The sequence below is a fragment of the Miscanthus floridulus genome, chromosome 1 (genome assembly GCF_019320115.1).
Source record: "Miscanthus floridulus cultivar M001 chromosome 1, ASM1932011v1, whole genome shotgun sequence".
Taxonomy (NCBI): Eukaryota; Viridiplantae; Streptophyta; class Magnoliopsida; order Poales; family Poaceae; genus Miscanthus; species Miscanthus floridulus.
In genome coordinates, this window is record NC_089580.1 from 177845977 (window position 1) to 177867840 (window position 21864).

At 43.8% G+C, this 21864-nt stretch overlaps 1 protein-coding gene across 1 annotated transcript; it reads right to left on the reverse strand.

Annotated features, from left to right (window-relative positions):
- Positions 1-11783: 11783 nt before the first annotated feature.
- LOC136503544 (allene oxide synthase 2-like) lies at positions 11784-13701 on the reverse strand. The gene has a single exon (XM_066498587.1). The coding sequence runs from the start codon at positions 13495-13497 to the stop codon at positions 12052-12054; it is 1446 nt and encodes a 481-aa protein (XP_066354684.1). The 5' UTR covers positions 13498-13701; the 3' UTR covers positions 11784-12051.
- Between the last annotated feature and the right edge of the window lie 8163 nt (positions 13702-21864).

The following is a 21864-nucleotide window of genomic DNA, read 5'->3' on the forward strand; positions in this document are numbered from 1 at the left end:
ATCTTTATCTGTGTGTGTTTTATGGGGTGGACGTAGTTTAGGTTGTGACTGTAGATGTGGGATTTATTTGATGGCTGTAGGATAATTTGAAGTGACGTATTACAGAGGTAGAGATAGAGACGAGTGATCCTTCGCCGCGTAATGAAAAGTTTCTCTCCGTGTCCCATGGTCTTTTTTTTAGGGGATCCCATGGTGTGTCCTGATTAGGCCTCGTTCGGTTCTGTCTGATTGGCCCGTTCTGGAGCCCGTTCCAGGTGGATCGGAGCGGCCCATTTAAAAACAGATCCACGGTGAAATCAGCATTCGGTTTGGGCTGGCCGGGAAAATAAACAGGCTGGGAACCAACTTTCCACTCCCCCACGGCCCGGAACGCATCCACTAGTCAGACCTCCGGCTCGGAGTCTGGCGCTTGGACGAAAGCACGCGAGCACGAGACGGTGCAGGAGGCGACGGCGCGGCGGCCCGGCACGGCCACCGCCGCGACGGCAACGGCGACGGTGAACGCTTCCCCTCCGACGTCCACGAGCCTTTTCTCTGGTAAAGCCGTTCACCGGTCGCTGGCGGACGCGAGATCAGGCTCGTCGTAGTGGATGTAGAGGGAGATGGGTTCCAGCTTGAGCCTCGAGCTCCAGTTATGCAGCATCCGGCGGAGGCGCCAGGCGCGGACACCGCGGAACAGCGGCTTGCGCGCGGGTGTGCGGCAGCCACCAACCGGCCGCGGCGGCGGCGCAATAGCTGCATCACGGCATCAGCTAGCGACCTGGGTTGGGGCCGCTGGACGGCTGGCAGTAAATTGGGTCGGAGGAATCCTGCCGTTTGCTCGTACTTGCGATGCAAATTGGGACCTGTTGAAAAGTGTTGTACGTATTTTATCGAGTGGGCGTGCACCCAAATAGGAGTACCCAAATTGGGACTTGTTTGATCTACATTTGAGATCTGGTTACATATATAACTCAGTTGTACTTGTTCAGATCATATACAAACTGTTGGTTTCTTTGAAGCTCAACTACACTCCACATTGGTTTACTGATCTGCAATTCTCGTTGGTTTTCAGGCCAAGTTTGTATTAATCTTCATCATGCAAATCTTTTTCAGGTTGTTTGAGACCCAACTAGGACAATTTCTAGGTTCAGATGTGTTGGTTGGTCGTGCCACATGCAGAGGCTGCTCAGATCCCAGATAGTGGTGGTGCGTTACTTGCTAAATGATGTTGCATAAGTAAGAACATCTACTGATGGCACTTACAGGGTACTGAAGGTTGATTGTGATCATCTGATGACTGATGCATATGTGTTTCCATTCATCATGTATTTTCTTAATAAGCATTCAAAATTGTTGCACAACTGTAGTTTAGCAATCTGTTTTTTTTTTCTTCAAAGTATGGTGGACATGCATACTCTGCAGTACTAAATCTTTGCACGCCTTACTACTGCAGTAAAAAAAAAAGAAAATTTTACTTTTCTCTGAAATACTTCAATCATTTCCTACATCTCCATATCGTCCCTTATAGTATGCCTGGTAGGATAGATAATATTATGAAGGTATTTGGTTGCTGTTCTGAGGGGAAGATAATGATTCCTTATGTTCTGTATGAATATGTGTGCTGGAGGATTTTGCGTAAATGGTGGGGTGCCATCCGCAGCACTCTTATATGTTACCTATGGATCCTTTAATTATATGAATTGATAAGATTTGGCTGCTTACAAACTTGATTATAATTAGTTATGAAGAAGGGCGGGCCTGGTGTAAGCGGTAGAGTCTTACCACCAGTGACCGGAAGGTCCCGGGTTTGAGTCGCGGTCTCCTCGCATTGCACAGGCGAGGATAAGGCTTGCCACTAACACCCTTCTCCAGACCCCGCACAGAGCGGGAGCACTCTGCACTGGGTACGCCCTTTTTACGAAAACAATCAAGAAAAGCTTTGGAGTCTTGCCAACAATACTAGCTATTCGACTAATCAGCCAGCCAACTTTGGTTGCGATTACTTGCTTAGGCTATTAGGCACAGTGTTTATACACTTTCAACATTTCATGGAAGATAGCATCGCATCACCTATTGAGCTCCAACAAGTAATGCGTGTCCTCACCAATTTTGATATATATATATGAATGCGCACAAACATTATGAATCCCTGTCCTTAACTGTAAAATAAATTGTGCTGCAGTGGTGTCTAAGCCAGTTCCAGGAGATTTGTTTTCCTTTTCCTATTGCATTATTTGAATGAACAAGAAATAAATACCCTATGGTTTATTAGAGTATTTTATTTATCAAAATTACAATTTGGCGTTGCAGATTGACCATTGTATAAGAACTACAAGATTGGTCCTTCTAGCTTTGCACTCATCAGCTTTTAACTTCCAGTCTACCATTCACCAGTGCATTTTCAGTTCATATGCATGCTCTTACTATCATTATGAATTAGTTATTAGCGGTGTGTTCAGTGAAGTTATACTCGAAACAGAGAAATTACTAGCTTTTGTTGAGTTTTGAATGGACGCTTGTACAGTCAATATATATACTAGTAAATAACTGACTGACTGGCTCTGAGTTTAGTATGGTCTTAACATAATTTTCCTTGTGAATTGTAGTACTTCCTCTATTTATTTCACTTTTCAATTTAGACAATGGAATCTGAGTGTGACACTAGTACTCTTCCGATCTTCCTTTCCTTGCCAACTGGCATTTGCCTGATACAAAAGCAAGTTCCTGTTGTGACATGGCTAGAAGCCTAGAAGGCTAGAACACGGTGAATTGATTCAGGTTGTTTAATGGTACTTTTTTTTCTCCAATTATCTCCGGACACTTTTGTGGTATTAATTTTACTTGTGTAATTGACTGTTCCATAGCTCGTTTTGTTGAATAACCATGTATTGAACACTACGTCCCCGTTTGCTTGGCTGAAATTGGCTGAAAAAACAAGCCAAAACTGAATTGTTGTGAGACAAAAACACTGTTCCGGCTGAAAAAAAACCCGAACAAGCCGACTTTTAAGGTAAGCCGATCGGGGCCGTGTTGGTTTGTTGCAGGAGGCTCCAAGGTCAATACTCAACTACTAGACAGGCATAGAAGGCCATTGTCTGAGTACAAAAGGATTTATCATTCTATTTTATCCTGCATCATCATAAGCTACCTATTGAATTTTGAGAATAAGCCTGGTCAGTTTTGTTTATTTGTTGCTTTGGCAACATAGAATATTTATGTTTTCAAACTGGTTACATAATTATGCTTTGGATTTATGCACTTTGGGTATTACCGTAATTTATGTTTTGGATCTAGGAACCATTTCCATGTTTAAACATTATATAATAGCACTTTGGGTCCGGAGTGTTTACCACCACCATGTGCACATGTGTGTGTCTTTGAGTTGATGACCACGCCATGCAATCCCTGGCTTAATCGCAGGTAAAACCGAATGCAGTTTTTCAAGTGAGGGATTAAGAAAAGGAGAGTATTCAATCCTCAAGAGGTTTGAGTGACATGGTAGGGATCCGCTCAATCACTCCCTGGATAACCGTGTGAACCGAACGAGGCTAGCGAGAGTAGTTTTTTTTTATCAGGTACAACTTGGATGTATATAACCCACACACTCTATACTCACACCATATGCGTGTGCGTTCGTACACACGCAAAAAAGAGATTGGAAGGCTCTCTAGTGTTCAGTGCGCGAGAAACGCGCAGTACCACCGAACGCACACGCGTGCGTGTACCATGCAAATTCTAAAAAAACCAAGAAACTAGGTGCGACATCAGCGTTTGAACCTTGGTGGCTAGCGTCCCACTAGACTATCCTACCACTAGACCACATGCCCCATGCGAGAGTAGTTAGCTGTGTTTGGGCCGACCATCCTTGCAAGCACGGGTGAAGCTCCCATAGGGAGATCCATAGACCAACCGAGAGAATAGGCCGTATGCTGCCATCTGGTGCAAAAGAGAAAACGTTCTTTTACCTCCCCAAACTATTATTGCACTACAATTTCCCTCCTAGAATTTCACAAATGGACATTCTACGCCCTTGATTCTTATAAAACAATTTAAATTACCATGCTCCGGTTTGAAGTCGTTTTCGAGGTGATTTTATCCTTTTTTTCTTTAAAAAATCTGGTAAACACTAGATAAAATTTTCAAACACATAAAAATGCCTATAAGCTTCTAAAAATTCCAAAACATTTAAATATTGGGACTAAATAAATGCAAATAAAATATTTAAATCTCATGAAAATATCTCTAAAAGCTTCAAAAATTATATTTACCTCTAGGAAAATGAGAAAAATATAGAAAATTGTAAAATACCCAAAACATTCTAATAGATGTCTAAACACAGTTTTAAAAAAAATTAAAAACAAATACATGACATGCAACCAGCATAAATGCATAGTATGAACACATTCAGCGTTGTCCTCATGTTGGTCGCATCTCATTTTTTTTGTTGTGGAAAATTTTAAAAAGTAGTTTATACATTAGTTATAATGTTTTGTAAGTTTTTATAGAAAATTTGTACATTTTCCCATTTTTTATAGCTAAATATAATCTTTAAAGCTTCTAAAGGATTTTTTTGCGAGCTCAAAATATTGTATTTGGGTTTGTCATGTCTCACCCTGTTTCTAGTATTTTTCTTGGAAACTTTAGAAGCTTAGAGTCATTTTTCGTGATTTATAAACGTTATCTAGTATTTGTCGGGTTGTTGTTTAACTAAAAAAAAGATGAGGCCAGTTTGGAAACCACTTTAAACTGAGTTAGGGGGTTAACTTAAAGGTTTTGGTAGTTGAGCGTCGTAGGATGTACGGTTTTGAAGGCTTGTTACAAAAGTCTGGATTTAAAGTTCGAGAAGAAAAATTAGACTGTTTTAATTGTTGAGGGAGGTAAAATGAACTTTTTTCATTACAAAATGGAGGAACACGAATACAAGTAATAAGGGCAGCCCAACAATGTTGGCTACAATAGTTTATTGCATTAATTAGGTTGTACAATTTGATGATGTGGCAAAAGGGTTATCCAAGAGAGAAAATGATTTTTTATCTACTAAAGCTATTATTAGTGCTAAGTTTCCTGCATTTTTTCGAAGAGTGAGGTGTGGATGATGAAACGAAGCATGCTCCATAATACGTATTTTAACGTGGCATGATGTTACGAAATGAAATGTTTCCTGTGGAGTTTTATTCAGTTTTCAGCACGTGGGGATGAAAAAAAATAAACACTTTCGATGAAGTTTCGCTTAGTTTTCAATTCGTTGGGAACAATACGCGTACGGTTTCGTCTGCATGAAACTCATCCTCTATCTTCTCATAATTTCTATACCATATCACTATTTTTGATGATGTATGTGTATCTCTTTGTTGCCTAAACCCAGTCCTTCCGTTTCCTGATGAAAGGAGCTAGATTAGCGTCCGGCCGATTAATTGGGTTCCATCCGTATGGGCCCTTCGCAGCTGCCGTAATGCCGTTGGGTTGGTTCGCCCATCGCCGAATGCATGCGCAGCCGCCGCGCAGGAGAAGGAAATTGCACGGACGGACGGAGGCTCCATAGAGACCCATCAACAGCCCAACCAAGATAACGGCCCATATCACTGTGTAGTATTTTTATTTTCTAAATAACAAAATTGACGGACACGCGCAGAAGTACTCCAAACCTAACAGTTAAACATACAGTAAGCACAAAAGCACACACGACAGGCTGATGAAAATTAATAATTGATACAGTGCACCAAACTGACACGCATGTCTCGCCCAACTGCAAATCGTCAGGGATTGAAATACACACACAAAAAAAGAAAAGGAATCCTCGATCATCGTGGTGTTGGCGCAGCCGCAGATCGAACTCCGTACGAGTATCCGATCGAACCCACACCTCAATCAAGTGCGCTACGGGCTCGATCGGAAGATCTTGGCGGCTAGCCTGCTACCAACGGGACAGTGCCGCACTGCTGCAGTGCAGTGGTGGGCTACGAAAAGCGAACGGCTAGATCAGTGTGCGCGTCTCTCTATGCGTGTGACTGAGGAGAGCAGGTAGCCCCACCCACTCCTATCCGTGAGGCGTGACCCTGGCCTCTGCATCGCTCCATCTAATGCCACAGTGTTTTTTTCCATCTAATGCTACAGTGTCATGCTCGCTTGTCTTCCGACCTGTACTTTTAGTTTGTTTTTTTAGTTGGAACAGTATTTTTTTCTCCCAACAAATCAGTTGGAACAATGTTTTGACTTGTTTTTCCGGCGAAGCGAACGTGACCAATATTTCAGTATAAATATCAGCATAAGCCAAATTTTAGTATAAGCGAATAGGGTGATGCATGGTTAGATACCTTCATCAAATTTCCAGACAATTTTGTTTGGTAGGGAGGAGTGGCTCGGCGACGAGATCGACTGGAGGACGCTATAGTTAAACCCATCATTGTTTTGGCTTACGTATATTAGTATTATATATAACGTACGTACTATATTTGGTTAGCAATAATAATACTGTCACGCCGGCTAAGGCTGGCCCCGTCGCAATCGCAACACGCAATGCGGATGCAGCCGTTCCAGCACAGCATGCATCAATCAGTCCGCTGCCGCCATTCGCCACACCACACCAGGGCATGGTGGGCACGGGCGTGCCGGCATGGGCTGGCTAATCGCAAAGGACCGGCGGTGACAAGGTTGCCATCGCCACCACCGAAATACACGGAGCCCACAAAAATAAACGAAGCCGTCACCTATCGGCCATGTGATGCATGCATCATCATTTGTCACACCGTGCTCACCAACACCTCCGATTATTGTAGTTTGCCTAGAGCTCTAGTACCGCTCTAGCGACTTAGGTGGCGTTTAAATTCATGAGTAAAGTTTAAAATGTCACATCAAGATATCATAAGCAAGTATTTATATAATAATAATAAAATAAATTACAGAAATCATCAGTAATTCACGAAACAAATTTATTAAATCTAATTAATCTATCATTAGCACACGTTTACTGTAGCACCATATTGTCAAATCATGGACTAATTAGACTTAAAAAATCCATCTCGCAAATTAGTCGCAATCTGTGCAATTAGTTATTTTTTAGTCTATATTTAATATTCTATATATGTGTCCAAACATCTAATGTGATACAGAATAAGCTTTAGGGGAGCAATTAAACAAGGGCTTAGGGGGTGTTTGGTTCACTCATCGCCTCCTAAATCTAGTCTCATTTAATCTCATTTAGTCACTTTTATCCAAACACTGTGGGCATGTTTGGTTACCACTACTAAAATTTAGCTACTAAACTTTAGTCACTTTAGCTACTAAACTGTCAGACAAACTGACTAAAAAGAGAATAAAGTAGTTTAGTCACATTAGTCACCAAAGAGTAGCTAAAAGTATGCTAAAGTGCCCGGTGGATAAGGGTTGCCCCTCATTATTGCTAGTCTCCCATCCTGATTTGGGCATTCATTAGGGGTAGTTTGATCTTTGTTGAACTGTTTTAATGGCCTTTAGTCACTTTTACATCTTGTTCGGTTGGTTGAAAAAACGGCTGATGCTGATGCTGATTTGTTGTGAGAGAAAAACACTGTTATTTCGTTGAAACAGTACGACTGATAAGTTCAAGCGAACAGGGCCTTAGTGACTGGAACCAAACAGGGATGACTAAAGTTTAGTCATTGATTTTATTAGCTAAATTTTAGTCACGTGAAACCAAACCGGGCCTATGACTAAATGGGACTAAAAAGTGCATTAGCCAACTAATTACCCAAGTGTTGTTAAATGAGACTAAAGCTCATCTTTTAGTCAGACTGTTGTATCTTTTACTCCAAATGGGACTAAAAAGTGCTCGGAGTAGTTACTTTGGATCAAACACCCTAAATAAAAAGGGATTAAAAGGGCTCTTTTAATCTTTTTTTTAGTCCACCAAATTAAATATGAGGTGGCTAAATTTTAGGAGCTGTTTTAGGTGACTTTTTAGGTGACTAAATTTTAGGAGACGAACGAAACACATGCTTATTTACCACGATATCTATGGTACTGGCACCGGATTTTCGGCGATGGGCGTGACGTGTTGTACTTAGCTATTACTATAGTTAAAAGTAAAGTCCCGCGAGGTACACGCGTGAAGTTGACAGGGGAAAAGTTCGGCATACACTTGGTATGGTATGGCTGCAGCTTGCTATATTCTGCTTGCGTGAACAGTCTTGCACTTTCTACCTTTTAACATTATCAGTTATCATTAGTTGTTGTGCTTGTGCCGAGACGTCAAAGGATTGTACTACATGAAATCCCTGTCCTTTTTAAGTTTTAATCTATTTTAGAACAAAGGGAGTAAATATTGTTGATTAGTTATATAATATATTTTGTTATATAAACATATATGGAAGTACACTAAGAAGGATCCGAGTGTTCATATATAATTTATTGACCCTCTAGGACAATGCTAAGACGTGTTGTATGAATTTTTTTTCCCTACCTTGATATAAAGACATGCAAAAGGGCCAGTGGTGTAGCCAGGATTCGTAGCTATGGTGGTCCATTGTTTAAATTTTTTTTAACCATTATAAATTTAACTCGTCAGTACACAAATATATGAATTACAAAATGCGATTAAGCATAAAAGGACATACAGAGTTCATAAAATAGATGAGTATAATTTTCTTAACATAGAATTGAAATATTACAAATTTGTTCTTCAGGAACGGAGATGGAGAAGAAGCCTTTTTCTTTGATTCATATTTCTGAAAAAGAGAGACAATATCACCAATCTTTACAAATCTGAAAGAGAAATAAATAATCCCAATGTCCAATGATACAATGTTTTAATTAAATATTTAAATCATTTCAGTGCTACAATAAAATTTTAAAATTGCGATGAAATAGAAACTAAATTATTTCTGCATACCGCGGCAGTGGCGAACTCCAAACTGGGATGTGCCGTGAATTGAAGTTGAACTGCAGATCACTAGATCGTTGATTGTCTCCTGTTTAGCAGTTTAGGGCTTAATCACTTGATACAGAGAGAGACGTGATAGAACTTTGATAAAGAAAGGATATCAGGATCAACATACAGGTACTGAAGTGTGTTGCTAGCCTCTGACTCCGACATCTGGCCGGCGGGCGGCGGCCGCTCCGGCGCTCCGCTGCTGCAACTGCAACGCTGCAGTCCGTCGAGTCGAGCGGTTGGAGTCAGAAACCAAGGGGCAGGTCACGGTCTTGCGTTGCGGACGTCGCTTCGAGTCTTCCACCAGGTTCGATCGGCAGCACAGGCGAATAGTCTTTGGGCCAAAATACCGAGGGATATTACACTTTGGGCCAAATCTACAGGGTGGTCCGCGGCCCACAGGGACCACCCTGTAGCTCTGCCCCTGAACAGGGCCACTAACGTATAAACCTTTTGCATTTTCGAGAAAAAAAATGAAAGTAACTGATGCTTTTGTTTTGTAAAAAGCATTTATGAATTTAGGACTATATTTCTTTTTGGATGGAGGCAACATATCAGAAAGTTTGACCACGCACGCTTGAGTGTTGGAAACAAAAGTTAGAAAAAGGCATATGGAGTAGACGAGTAGCTTGTGGATTACGGTAGAGTTAAAAGCGGCAAATTTTAGTAGCAACTTGCAACACACTAGTTGCCACAAGCTGTGCTAGAAGAGCCGTTACATTATTCAATTTCAAGCTTCTGCGTTGTCGATCATCAACACAGGTTTTAGCTTGCTCCTCTGTCATTTTAATTTTTTCAGTACTTTGCCTTACTTCATTGCATCAATTTTATAAGATCACCTTACTTCATCGATGTCTGCTCTTTGTTTTTAATAAACTGTCACATAACATTTTTAATATTATAACATTATTTTTAATATGAGAAAGAAGAAGTGAGTTTTCTCTCTTGGCGCAATTACCAACTCTATGTATATCATAAAATTAGATGTCTATAAAACACTAGAATGAAACTTACGCACTGAGAATGGAGATTTCATCCGAATGTGATAGTCTTGAAGACGTCATAAAATTCTCCAACGAGAATGGCCCAACAAGTCGAAAGGCAAGTACCTATTAACCACTTAAACCTCAGCGTATACATAATTAGATCTATTTTTTTAAATAATGACACCATTATTTAACGAGAACACATGTGGTGATTTTGTCAATTAATGTCGATAAATATTGGTTTGATTTTAGAGATGATAGTCGGAGTAGTGTTTACATGTGTGCGTCGTAGAGGTGAGTGTGCATGTGTGTTTGTGGACATTTTCATTTATTAAAATGTAAACTAAACAAAATCAATATGTATAGGACTCCTGAGGTCAAGTGAGCTTTATAAGGCCAGTCCCAACTCAGTGACTAGGATATAGTTTTCATAGAATTAATTACATTGCCACATAAGCAAAACTCTGAGGTGTCAAACAACTTAATGAAGAAAGAGAAGAAAACGCGAAGAGATCGTTATCGTTTCCTGCATAAGAAACGAAGTCCCCACGGTATTTTTAATATGAGAAAGAAGAAGTGAGTCTTATCTCTCTTAGCACAATTACCAACTCTATATGTATCATGAAATTAAATGTCTATAAAACACTAGAACGAAAGTATACGTTGACAATGTATAATATTTTCATCCATGTTTCATTTGATTTTATATGAACGTGATAGTCTTGAAAATAACGATATGAAATGCTTCATTGAGAATGGCCCATCACGTTGAAAGGCAAGTACTCATTAACCGCTTAAACCTCATTTCTCAGTACAAGCGTATACGTAATCAGATTTTTTTTGAAAAATTAGTGACACCATTATTTAACGAGAACACATTGGTGATTTCGTTAATTTTGATAAATATTGGTTGAGTTTTTAGAGATGCGCTAGTCAGAGTAGAATATTTACATGCATGCGTCGTAGAGGTGAGTGTGCATATGTGTTTGTCGATGTTTCCGTTTATATGGAATTTAAATTAAACAAAATCAATATGTATAGGACTTGAGGTCGAGTGAGCTTTATGATAGACGATATGGACGCTTCAACCAGCTATTGATTTTTTTATTTTAAAATTATCAGTTGGGGTCTTACACATGTTATCAGCGGTAAAGTACATGTACATCTGTACATGCAAGGGTAGATCTTAATCTTAGGGCCTGTTTGGTGGCTCCTGCTAAAGTTTAGCTACTAAACTTGAGTCACTTTAGCTACTAAGCTACCAAACAAACTGACTAAAAATGGACTAAAGTAGTTTAATCACATTAGTCACTCATGAGTAGCTAAAAGTGGGTTAAAGTGCCCAGTGGACAATGGCCGTCCCTCATTATTGTTGGTCCCCCACTCTGATTTGTGCATTCATTAAGGATAGTGTGGTCTTTGTTGAACTGCTTTAGCGGCCTTTAGTTCCTAGAACCAAACAAGGGTGACTAAAATTTAATCATTAGTTTTAATAGCTAAACTTTAGCCAGGGGACTAAACAGGCCCTTAGACATTTGTTAAGGTGCACCCACGTGCGTATGGACGTGCACTTAGACTTAGGTGTTTGCACTTGCAGAGCCCTGGCGGATCCAATTTCCACGAAACCTCGTGCATGCACAGTTCGTGCATGGTAAAGAGCGTCATTTCCCTGAAGCCCACGTAGGTCGGACAGAAGGCAGTATGCAAACGGTAAAGATCTAGATCGTCGTGTTGTCGTCAACGTGGTAAAGAGCGTCATTTCTAAACGGGCTTGAATAGTATGCAAGGCAGGGCTGCTAAGAGATTAGGTCGTCGATTCGTGCAGCGTATGTACCTACTGTTGATATGCTAGAATAATGTGCCTGCTTGTGGCCTAGATTTCTTTGTGAAAGATAAGATTTTTGGAGCAAATTTATGCAACATGCCAACATGCATTACAAAAGCGTCAAACGCCTCCAATCACACGTACGTGAAGAGGAGAGAGAAATATTCGGCCAGTTCGTTTGGTCGTAAACGATCGTGGAGTATAAATTAGAATAATATTTTTCTCTCACATCAAATAGGCCAACAATAATAATCCACGATTGTTTGAGCCGAAACGAACAGGCTTACAAGCGGAAAAAGGGAACGAAATATAATAGGAAATGGGACCCTCCAATCATATCCAACCAATGACGCTTACTCGCTGCCCGGACCGGTGGTAGCTTTCGTCACGCCGGTGAAGACGACACTTGTGCCGAGCAGCTCCGTGCCGACCTCGGCGGTGAAGGTATCGTAACGGAGGAAGAGCTCGACGAGGAAGAGCCTGCCGACGAGCACCACAAAGTTCTTGCCGGGGCACTGCTTGTTGTCGACGCTTGGGTTCTCGGTCTCGCGGCCGTTGGACCAGTACACGTACTGCAGCAGCTTGCTGCCCTCCTCGCCGACGAACCGGTCGGGCACGAACTCCTTGGCCGTGTCACCGAACACGCGGGGGTCCCTGGTGGCGCACGGCTGGTAGCCGAACAGCATCTCGCCCTTCTTCACCTGGAACACGGCGTCGTGGCTCTCGATCTGCAGGTCCTTCTTGGCGTGCCCGTACTGGAACTTGACGGGCGGGTCCAGGCGCAGCGACTCCCACACCACGGACTTGGCCAGCTCCATCTTCTCCACCGCCGCGAGGGTGACCTTGCCGCCGGCCTCGGCCACGGCGCCGCGGATCTCGGCCACCAGCCGCTCGTGGAGCTTCTCGCCGGCGCTGGCGACGTTGGCCAGGAGGCCCGGGAACAGCACCTTGAGCCCGCCGTAGCTGTTGAAGGTGGTGGCGAAGAGCAGGTTGTGGCAGGCCTCCTCGCGCGACAGGCCCAGTCCCTCGGCGGTGTCCAGCGCCTGCTTCGCCGCCGTGGAGAAGTACTTGTACAGCGCCCTGTAGTCGCCCTTGACGAGGAAGGGAGGGAGGTGGAACGTGTGCAGCAGCGGCTCCTCGAGCACCATGGGGAGGCCGAGCGTGACGAGCGGGTGGAGCTGCCAGATGAGCCACTTGGCCGCCTTGGTCGGCCCGCCGCTGCCGAGGTCCGTCGCCGAGGGCCGCACGCCGAAGTAGGCCTCGCCGATGAAGTCGAAGGAGGTGACGTCGTTGAGCTTGTTGAACTCGGCCTTGCCGCCCTTGGCGAGCTCCGACTCGACGGTGGCGAGCAGCGCGGAGAAGTTGGAGCGGAAGGCCGGGATGACGTCGTCCTTGCGGGAGAGCAGGAGGGAGAATAGCATCTGCTTCACCTTGGTGTGGGTGGGCTCGGAGGGGTCGAGGTAGGAGCAGACCCGGTAGCCGCCGGTGAGGGAGGTGGAGGGCATGTAGGTGCCCGTGAACAGGTCCTTCTTCTCCACCTTGTCCATGTCGAAGAGCACGGGGAAGCTCTTGGCGTCCAGGACCGCCACCACCCGCGGGTCGCGCGCCATGAAGGGGCCCGGCGGCACGTTCATGCGCACCACGGTGGAGCCGTAGCGCTCCACGCGGGACTCGAAGTACTTGTCCTGCCCCTGGAAGTAGTAGAAGTCGAGGCGGTCGCGCACGGCGCCCACCAGCGGCAGCCCGTAGCTGCCCGGCAGCTCCTTGGGGGCGCTGGAACCACCATCGGAGCTCGCCATAGAGGCTTGGATGCTTGCTTCCGATCCGACCCCCTTACAAAAAAAACTCGACCTCTCTCGCAAATCGCAACTAGCTAGCTAGCTGCTTGGATGCTCGCTTCTCTCTAATCGATCGCTGTGGGCTCTGCTCAAATTCGATCGTCCCCTTCACTGCAAGGGCGTTTGAAGGTTTCCGGAGGACTGGAGGAGACGTTGAGTGCGTGTTGGGTAACGCAAGGGCGGGGGTACAAATAGCCCGGCTTGGCGCGCGGGAGAGAGGGCCGTGGCAACTTGGACCACATGCTACTGGTACGTGTGTTCCGCGTGCGCCTTGGGCCCTTGCTTGGCCTGTTGTGGCCCGGTCCAGCTACAGTAATACTGGTGGCACGGGGCAGCGGTGAAGATCTCGACGGGGCAGCGGCAGATCGACATCGAGGGCCGGGGTGGCATGGGTGAGAACGGTAGCGCCTTGGGACGCGTTTCTCCCGCTATCTAGCGTGCTTTTGGTACGTCCATGTCCTCCCTTGGCGCTGTTAGTGCGATGACCGGCCGCAAGGGTGGGCGGCCGGACGGGTGATGTGAATTTCAGTTTTCAACCAGAATAACTTCGTGCAAGTGCAAGTCCATCGCGAGATAGGCCCTGTTCATTTCAACTTATTGGTCGTACCGTTTCAACAAAATAAGAGTGTTTTTCTCTCACAACAAATCAGAATCAACATCAGCCATTTTTCTAGCCAGCCGAACAGGCCCATAAACTTAACGCCCAATGAAAGGTCGTCGTCGAGCTGCGATATATAAACTACTCTTAGATTTGCATATATAGTTTGGGATCCAAGCAACCAAGCAAGTGGGGGAAATCATGCACAACTTGACGTGATTTCTTATGCTCACCCGATGTTAGATCAGTACTACGAGCAAGTATACTAAGCGTTTTTCAGCCGGCGGGAAGAGATCCACGTCATACAAAAAGCAGTCACGTTAGTAGACTGGGGAGCGGGCGTTAAGCTCTTCGCCTGTATGCAACACATGTTATACGAGTAAAAAGGTTCTCTTGCTTTCTCTTGCCTAATTCGGGGTAGATGTACAACACAGCAAATCATTTACAATACAAGTATTAAATACTTATCTCTCTAGTAGAGCCATTCAAATAGCTAACCTATAATACTAGTTGACTATGGTCTGTTCGCTTATTGACTGATATATTGTGAGAGAAAAATACTATTTATTGACCGAAAAAATATAACTTATAAATCGAGAAAAATACTATTTATTAACCGAAAAATATGACTTATAAATCAAACGGACATGACGTTAGATTCTAGACGCCACCGTTCCCCCAATCTCCCATTATCGTCGTTGACACAAGGCCGGAGTGGTGACTCGTGACTCGTGAACCACCTGCTTCGAGCTGTAGCATCAGAGCGAGCAGTTGCAGATCCCTTTTTGACCACTAGATGCCGTGCCAGCCGAGTCGTCGCGCCAGAGTTTTTGCTTCGTTGCTGACGATTACCCGGCTCCCATAATTCAACCACCCTCCGATCTCCACGATCTCGTGCTGCTCAAACACACCTCGTCCTGGACTTTTTGGCAAGGCGGCGCCGTGCATGCGGTGGTGAATCCGTCCCGGCGGCGTCCCCTCCCCTCCCCTGCACTGCGCGGCTGCGGCATCCCTGTGCGTACACCTGTGCGGTAGTAGATAGGACGTGCCAAGTGAGAGTCAAGGAGAACCTGGACCGGAGCAGCAGCAGCAGTTTGCGACCTGCCTGATGGCGATAGAACCGCACGCGGAAACTGATGCCTGGAGTTGAAACGCAGATACCGGCCGTTAGGAAATTCCAACACGGAAAACCGCCGCTGCTCATACGTGTACTCCTTAAGAGAATCGTGTACTACTCTACGCAGAGTATGTCGTGATACTGATGCCAGGAACCGAGAACCATGCAGGCCCTATTCGCTTGTTTTATAATTCGTATTTTTAACTTGTTTTTTAGTTAGAACAGTATTTTTTTCTTACAACAAATCAGTCGAAATAGTATTTCGGTTTGTTTTTTTTTTTCCAGTTAAGCTATTTTTCTACTCTATGCAGGAACTGCATGCTAGTTGACCTGCTGCAAGATTGCGCATGCGTAGGGTGTCGTCGAGATTTTCCTGTCACGGGCCGGGGTACTGACGTGAGTGTGAAATGCTGGCGATTTGTAGTGCACCCAAGTGTCGAGAGGTCTCTCGTCGGCTACTGATTTTCTGCAGCCAAAAATTGGTCCTACAGTGCTTCAGCTGATCTCCGCCCTATTTGTTTGGGTTTGTATATTTTTCTCACACATCGACAGAGAAGGCCAACTGAGAGCGGCATCTCACGCCTCATGGTTCTCATGGTGGATAAGCCAGCTGATTTGTTATGAAAGAAAAATATTATCTATAACCAGATAAGTTTAAGCGAATAGTTTGACGCAGGAATTTGTTTCTGCCAGATCGTTTCTTTTTTGACGTGCGGCCGTGTTATATATCACATAGGAGTACGGTTCTACATAGCTGGTTTATTTTGGAGTTGCATTCTCCAGTGATCTGATGATAAGACTCATTGACTGTATGATCCGTGTGGTACCGTGGCAGCATCACGGAGAGAACGTGCACGTATAAAATTAAGATTGCTGTATGAAAGAACGAGGCAAAATTAGGTTTGGACTGAAGAGCTAACTAACCGCAGTCTGACCAGTCGTTAATTACCTTCCACGGCTGTCTTCCTTTCTAGCTCATGGAATAAGCACGTACAATTAATAATCCAGCTGCGGCAACTGATTTTTGTTTTTATTAGCTCTGAATATGAGGGAAGAGATCTTGCCTTTTTTCTAAAGCAAAAGGCCACATGTTTCACAACAGACGCTTCGATTAAATCATCCACGTATCAAACAACTCATGTGCATCATATGATTAATATTAGTAGTGCACTATGGGCTTAGCATACACATAGATTTCAATGCTTCATATTGGTCCATATGGTGGTTGTATGATTTACGGGGACTCTATAATTATGTTACATGTCACGAGCATAGATCTAGTGAGATATACACCGTCCATCTCAAAATAAATTAACTCTTAAAATCACCGTAAGTTACATTATTTTAAGTTTGATCAGCTTTATAGGGACAAGAATAACAACATTTAACACACCTAGGGATGACAATTATGCGGACTGTAAGTCAATCCGGGCCGGTGAGAGATGCATACAGTGGCTCCATTATCGATATCCACTGTATGCATGATTGTGACAGGAATGAGTTGCGTGATTGATGAGTGCTAAGTAAGGCCACAATATCCACCCAAATCGTTCACTTCCACGCGTGCTAATAAAGTGACGGCCGGTGCTGTGCAGGTTTACTGAGTGCTAGGTAGGACCGGAAGTAGCTTTTGGTGATGCCGGTGAAGACCACCTGGCACCGAGCGGATCTTTGCCGAACTCGGCGGTGAAGGTGTCTTAGCGGAGGAACAGCTCCACGAGGAAGAGCCTGCCGACGAGGATCACCTGTAAGAATCATATAGCACCTCTGTAATATAGATGAAGGGTAAGACTCTTATTTAGATGGGGAAAATCTTGATGTACCTCGTCTTAGGTCATCATTCGATCCATGGCGCCACAGCGGCTTGGACGCCGGTACCGTGGCGTCGTGGTGGCGATGTCTAGTGGCGACGGTGACCCGAGTCCAGTGGTGACAGCGATGTCAGTGCAGAGGCGACGGCGGAGTCGGTGGGGCTTCCCGTCGCTGGCAGCACATTTCTTTAGATCGGGTTAGGTTTTCTGTAGGTGGTAACGACAGCTCCGGTTAACCTCGTAGTTAGAGCCGTGAACCCCACCTATCTTTATAGTGCTGTGCGATAGGGGCCCACCAACCGTATTAGGGTTGGGCGCCCCCGATCAGGGCGTAGATCCAAGGGCCCAATAGGCCGTTGGGTTTATTGGTGGAGATCAACTAACATTCTCCCCCTTGATCTCATTACCATCTTTTAATTTCATATCATTTACTTTTATTCATTCCATTACAGATTAGCGCATAGAGCATGTTTCATCGTCACGGTCAATTGCCGATAGATTTAACAGCTACAACACACCATTCTGTTCTAAAATAGATACTTAGCTTTGGGCCTTTTTTGTCCAGAAATTTTAGGCTTTCCCTTAAACCCATGCTAGCTATATGTTCTCTGAACACGTTGGGTGGTAAGTCTTTTGTAATCCGCGAGCATCTTTTTAGTACTTATATGCTCAAGACTTATGGCATGATCCCTGACTTTATCTTTCACAACATAATACTTTATGTCAATGTGTTTGACAGCACCACTTGACTTATTGTTGTGAACATACTGTACTGCCTGATTATGATCGCAGTATAACTTAAGTGGTCTATAGATGTCGTCAACCACCTTCAAACCGGGTATGAACTTATTTAGCCAGTTCACCTGCCCCATTGCCTCATAACACGCTACAAATCGTCATACATTGTGGACGATGTAGTGACGGGTTTGCTTTGAGCTTTTCCATAAAATAGCTCCCCATGCGAGAGTGAATACATATCCAGACATGGATTTTCTATCATCTTCCGCATAATTAGAATCTGAATATCCCACTATATGGAGTGAATCGGATCTTCTATACATCATCATGAGGCCTTTCGTTCCTTGCAAATAACGCAAGACTTTCTTTACCACTTTCCAGTGTTCTGTTCCAGGATTGCTCTGGAATCTACCAAGTAATCCGGTAACAAATGTCAAGTCAGGGCGCGTGCATACTTGAGCATATTGTAAGCTTCCGACAGCTGAAGTATATGGAACCATTTTCAATTTGATCGATCTCATATTGGTTCCTAGGGCATTGAAAATCTCCATATCTATCGCCCTTGACTATAGGAGCAGGTGAGGGACTATATTTGTGCATACTGAATTTCTTTAAGATCTTTTCTACGTATGCCTTTTGTGACAGTCCTAATACCCCTTTGCTTCTATCTCGGTGAATCTCGATCCCTAAAACGAACGAAGCTTCACCAAGATCTTTCATATCAAATTTTGAGGACAAAAACGTGTTTGTCTCTAGTAGTAGACTGACATCACTACTAGCAAGTAAGATATCATCCATATACAAGACAAGTGAAAGCTCTAGTTTGGTTTTGGTGAATTAATAAAATCCTAAGTGCTAACCTAGTTTATTAAGTGATCATGAGATAGGTAGCACACTCCAAGTTGCGAAACAAACAAAGATCATAGCATGATGAAGATGATGCCATTGTGATGATCAAGTGCTTGGACTTAAAAAGAAGAAAGAGAAAAACAAAAAGCTCAAGGCAAAGGTATAAACCATATGAGCTATTTTGTTTTGGTGATCAAAACACTTAGAGAGTGTGATCACATTTAGGTTTGATAGCCGTACTATTAAGAGGGGTGAAACTCGTATTGGAATACGGTTATCAAAGTGCCACTCTAACTCATTGCATATGTATTTAGGATCTAGTGGAATACTAACACCCTTGAAAATGTTTGTGAAAATATACTAACACATGTGCACAAGGTGATACACTTGGTGGTTAGCATATTTGAGCAAGGGTGAAGAAGTTAGAGGTGAAATAGAGTTGGTCGCAAAGATGCTGCCGTCGGTCAACTGATCGGACGCTGGGTCGCTCAGCGACCGGACGCTGAAGGGCTACGTCCGGTCGTGTTGTCGGTCAGCACAGTAAGAAGTCACAGTGTGACCGGATGCTTGCAGGGTCCGATCGAGCATGACCGGACACGTCCGGTCGACAAAAATCGGTTTTGGAACCTTACTGTAAACGATCGAACGCTGGGTGTTCAGCGTCCGGTCAACTCAGGCGCAGTATTCGGTCAAGACTGATGACCGTTGAAGTCAGGACACATGGCTAGCTGCGAGCGACCGGACATTGGGGGCTCAGCGTTCGGTCAACTGACAGGACACGTGGCTGGCTACGAGCGACCAGACGCTAGGGGCTCAGTGTTCGATCAACTGACCAGAGCGTCCGGTCAGCCCACGTTATGCCTAGTAAAGGGGTATAACGGCTCTATTTCGTAGGAGTTTCTATTTAAGCCCCATGGCCGGCTGTAGCTCATACCTTTGGCCATTTTTATTGACATAGCAACCTTGTGAGCTTAGCCAAAGTCCTTCCACTCATCTCCATCATTGATTCATCATCATAGTGAGATTGGGAGTGAATCCAAGTGCATTGCTTGAGTGTTTGCATCTAGAGGCACTTGGTGTTCGTGTTTCGCTGCGGATTTTGCTTGTTACTCTTGGTGGTTGCCGCCACCTAGACGGCTTGGAGCAGCGAGGGTCGTTGAGTGGAGGGTGGTGATTGTCTCCGGCTCCGATCGTGGTGATTGTGAGGGGTTCTTGACCTTTCCCCGGCGAAGAGCTAAAAGATACTCTAGTGGATTGCTCGTGGCTTGTGTGATTCTCATCTTGTGTTGGTTGTGTGGCACCCTATTGAGGGTTTGGCGTGTGAAGCCAATTAGTGCATGAACCTCAAAGTGAGTGAATCGCCACAACGAAGACTAGCTTGCCGGCAAGCAAGTGAACCTCAGTAAAAATTATTGTGTTCAGCATTGATTCCGAGGTAATTGGTCTTTATTGTTATTCATCCTTGTGATTGATTGGTTCTTTCATCTACACAGCGGTATAACCTTCTTGATCACTCTCTTTACTTTACCGCAAACTAGTTGACAAGCTCTTTAGTGTAGCTAGTTGTGAGAGCTTGGTTGGTTGGTTGGTGTGGCTCTATAGTTAGCCTTTGAGAGCACACTAACATAGGATAGTGTCATAGCTCTTGTGTGAATCGACACTATCTAAACTAGAATTATGGTAGGCGGCTTGTATTTTGAGTAGGCTAGCGCAATACTTGCTTCGCCTTATAATTGTCTAACTATTTTGTTAAGTGTTGTTGTAGAAATTTTATTAGGCTATTTACCCCCCCTCTAGCCATTAGGACCTTTCAACAAGGAAGATAAACTTCCCATTCTTAAACTTCTTATAGACATAATTGTCCTCTACATTCTCTTTAAACCCAAAATTCCTTATTGTCTGATCAAACTTCAAGTACCACTGTCTTGAAGCTTGTTTTAATCCATAAATGGATTTCTTTAGGCGGCATCCCATTTGTTCTTTTCCTTCCATGACAAAACCTTTCGGTTGTGCCATATAAACATTTTCCTTCAAGTCTCCGTTGAGAAATGTCGTCTTTATATTCATCTGATGTAATTCTAAATCATAATATGCCACTAATGCCATTATGATTCTAAAGAAATCCTTACATGAGACTGGAGAAAAGATCTCATTATAATCAATCTCTTCTCTTTGCGTAAAGCCTTTTGCCACAAGTCATGCATTATATCTCTCTATATTCCTTTGAGAGTCAAGTTTTGTTTTGTAGACCCAATTATAGCCTACTGTTTTGGCTCCTTTAGGAATTATTTTCAAGTCCTAAACTTTATTGGCATTCATAGATTTCATTTCATCTTTGATGGCCTCAAGCCACTTTGATGAATGATCACTTCTCATGGCTTATTCAAATGAGGTAGGATCATCCTCTATTTGAAATTCCTTAGTATTGTATACTTCATAGTCTACAGAAATAGCTGATTTTCTAACTCTTTGAGACCTTCTAGGGGCCTTCACATTTGGCACATCTTCTGTTTAAGGCTGTTGTTGCTCCCCCTCATGTGTGGCAATAGGTTCTATAGGATCCTGAAGAACAGGATCCTCATCGTCATTCATTGTTGCCACAGATGGAATAACAACAGTTGCTAGCATCATAGTATCTTGCACTGTCGGTGCAGCGACAGCAGGTAGTGAGAAAATTAGCTCATGAATCATCGGAGTGGGCGCATACACTGCTTCTCTTCAAGGTCAATTTCTTGAGCTACCATGCTCTCCCTCATCATTTCATCCTCTAGGAAGACAACGTGTCTTGTTTCCACAAACTTTATATGTCTATCTGGATAGTAGAAACAAAAATCTTTTGACTTTTCTAGGTAGCAAATGAAATGGCAACTTACTGTTTTGGGATCTAGCTTTCTAATGTTTGGGTTAAATACTTTAGCCTCAGCAGGACTCCCCCCACACGTAAGTGGTTTAGTGAGGGTACTCTTCCTGTCCACAACTCATATGGTGTGTTGGGCACCGACTTACTTGGTACTCTATTGAGAATATGAATGGCAATTTTTAACGTCTCCATCCACAGGCTCAATTGTAAGGTGCAGTAACTTATCATACTACGCACCATATCCATCAGGGTACAATTGCGTCTTTCAGCTACTCCATTCTGCTGAGGTTCGCCCGGTGTAGAATACTGGGCTACTATGCCATTCTCCTGTAAGAACCTTGCAAAAGGTCTAGGA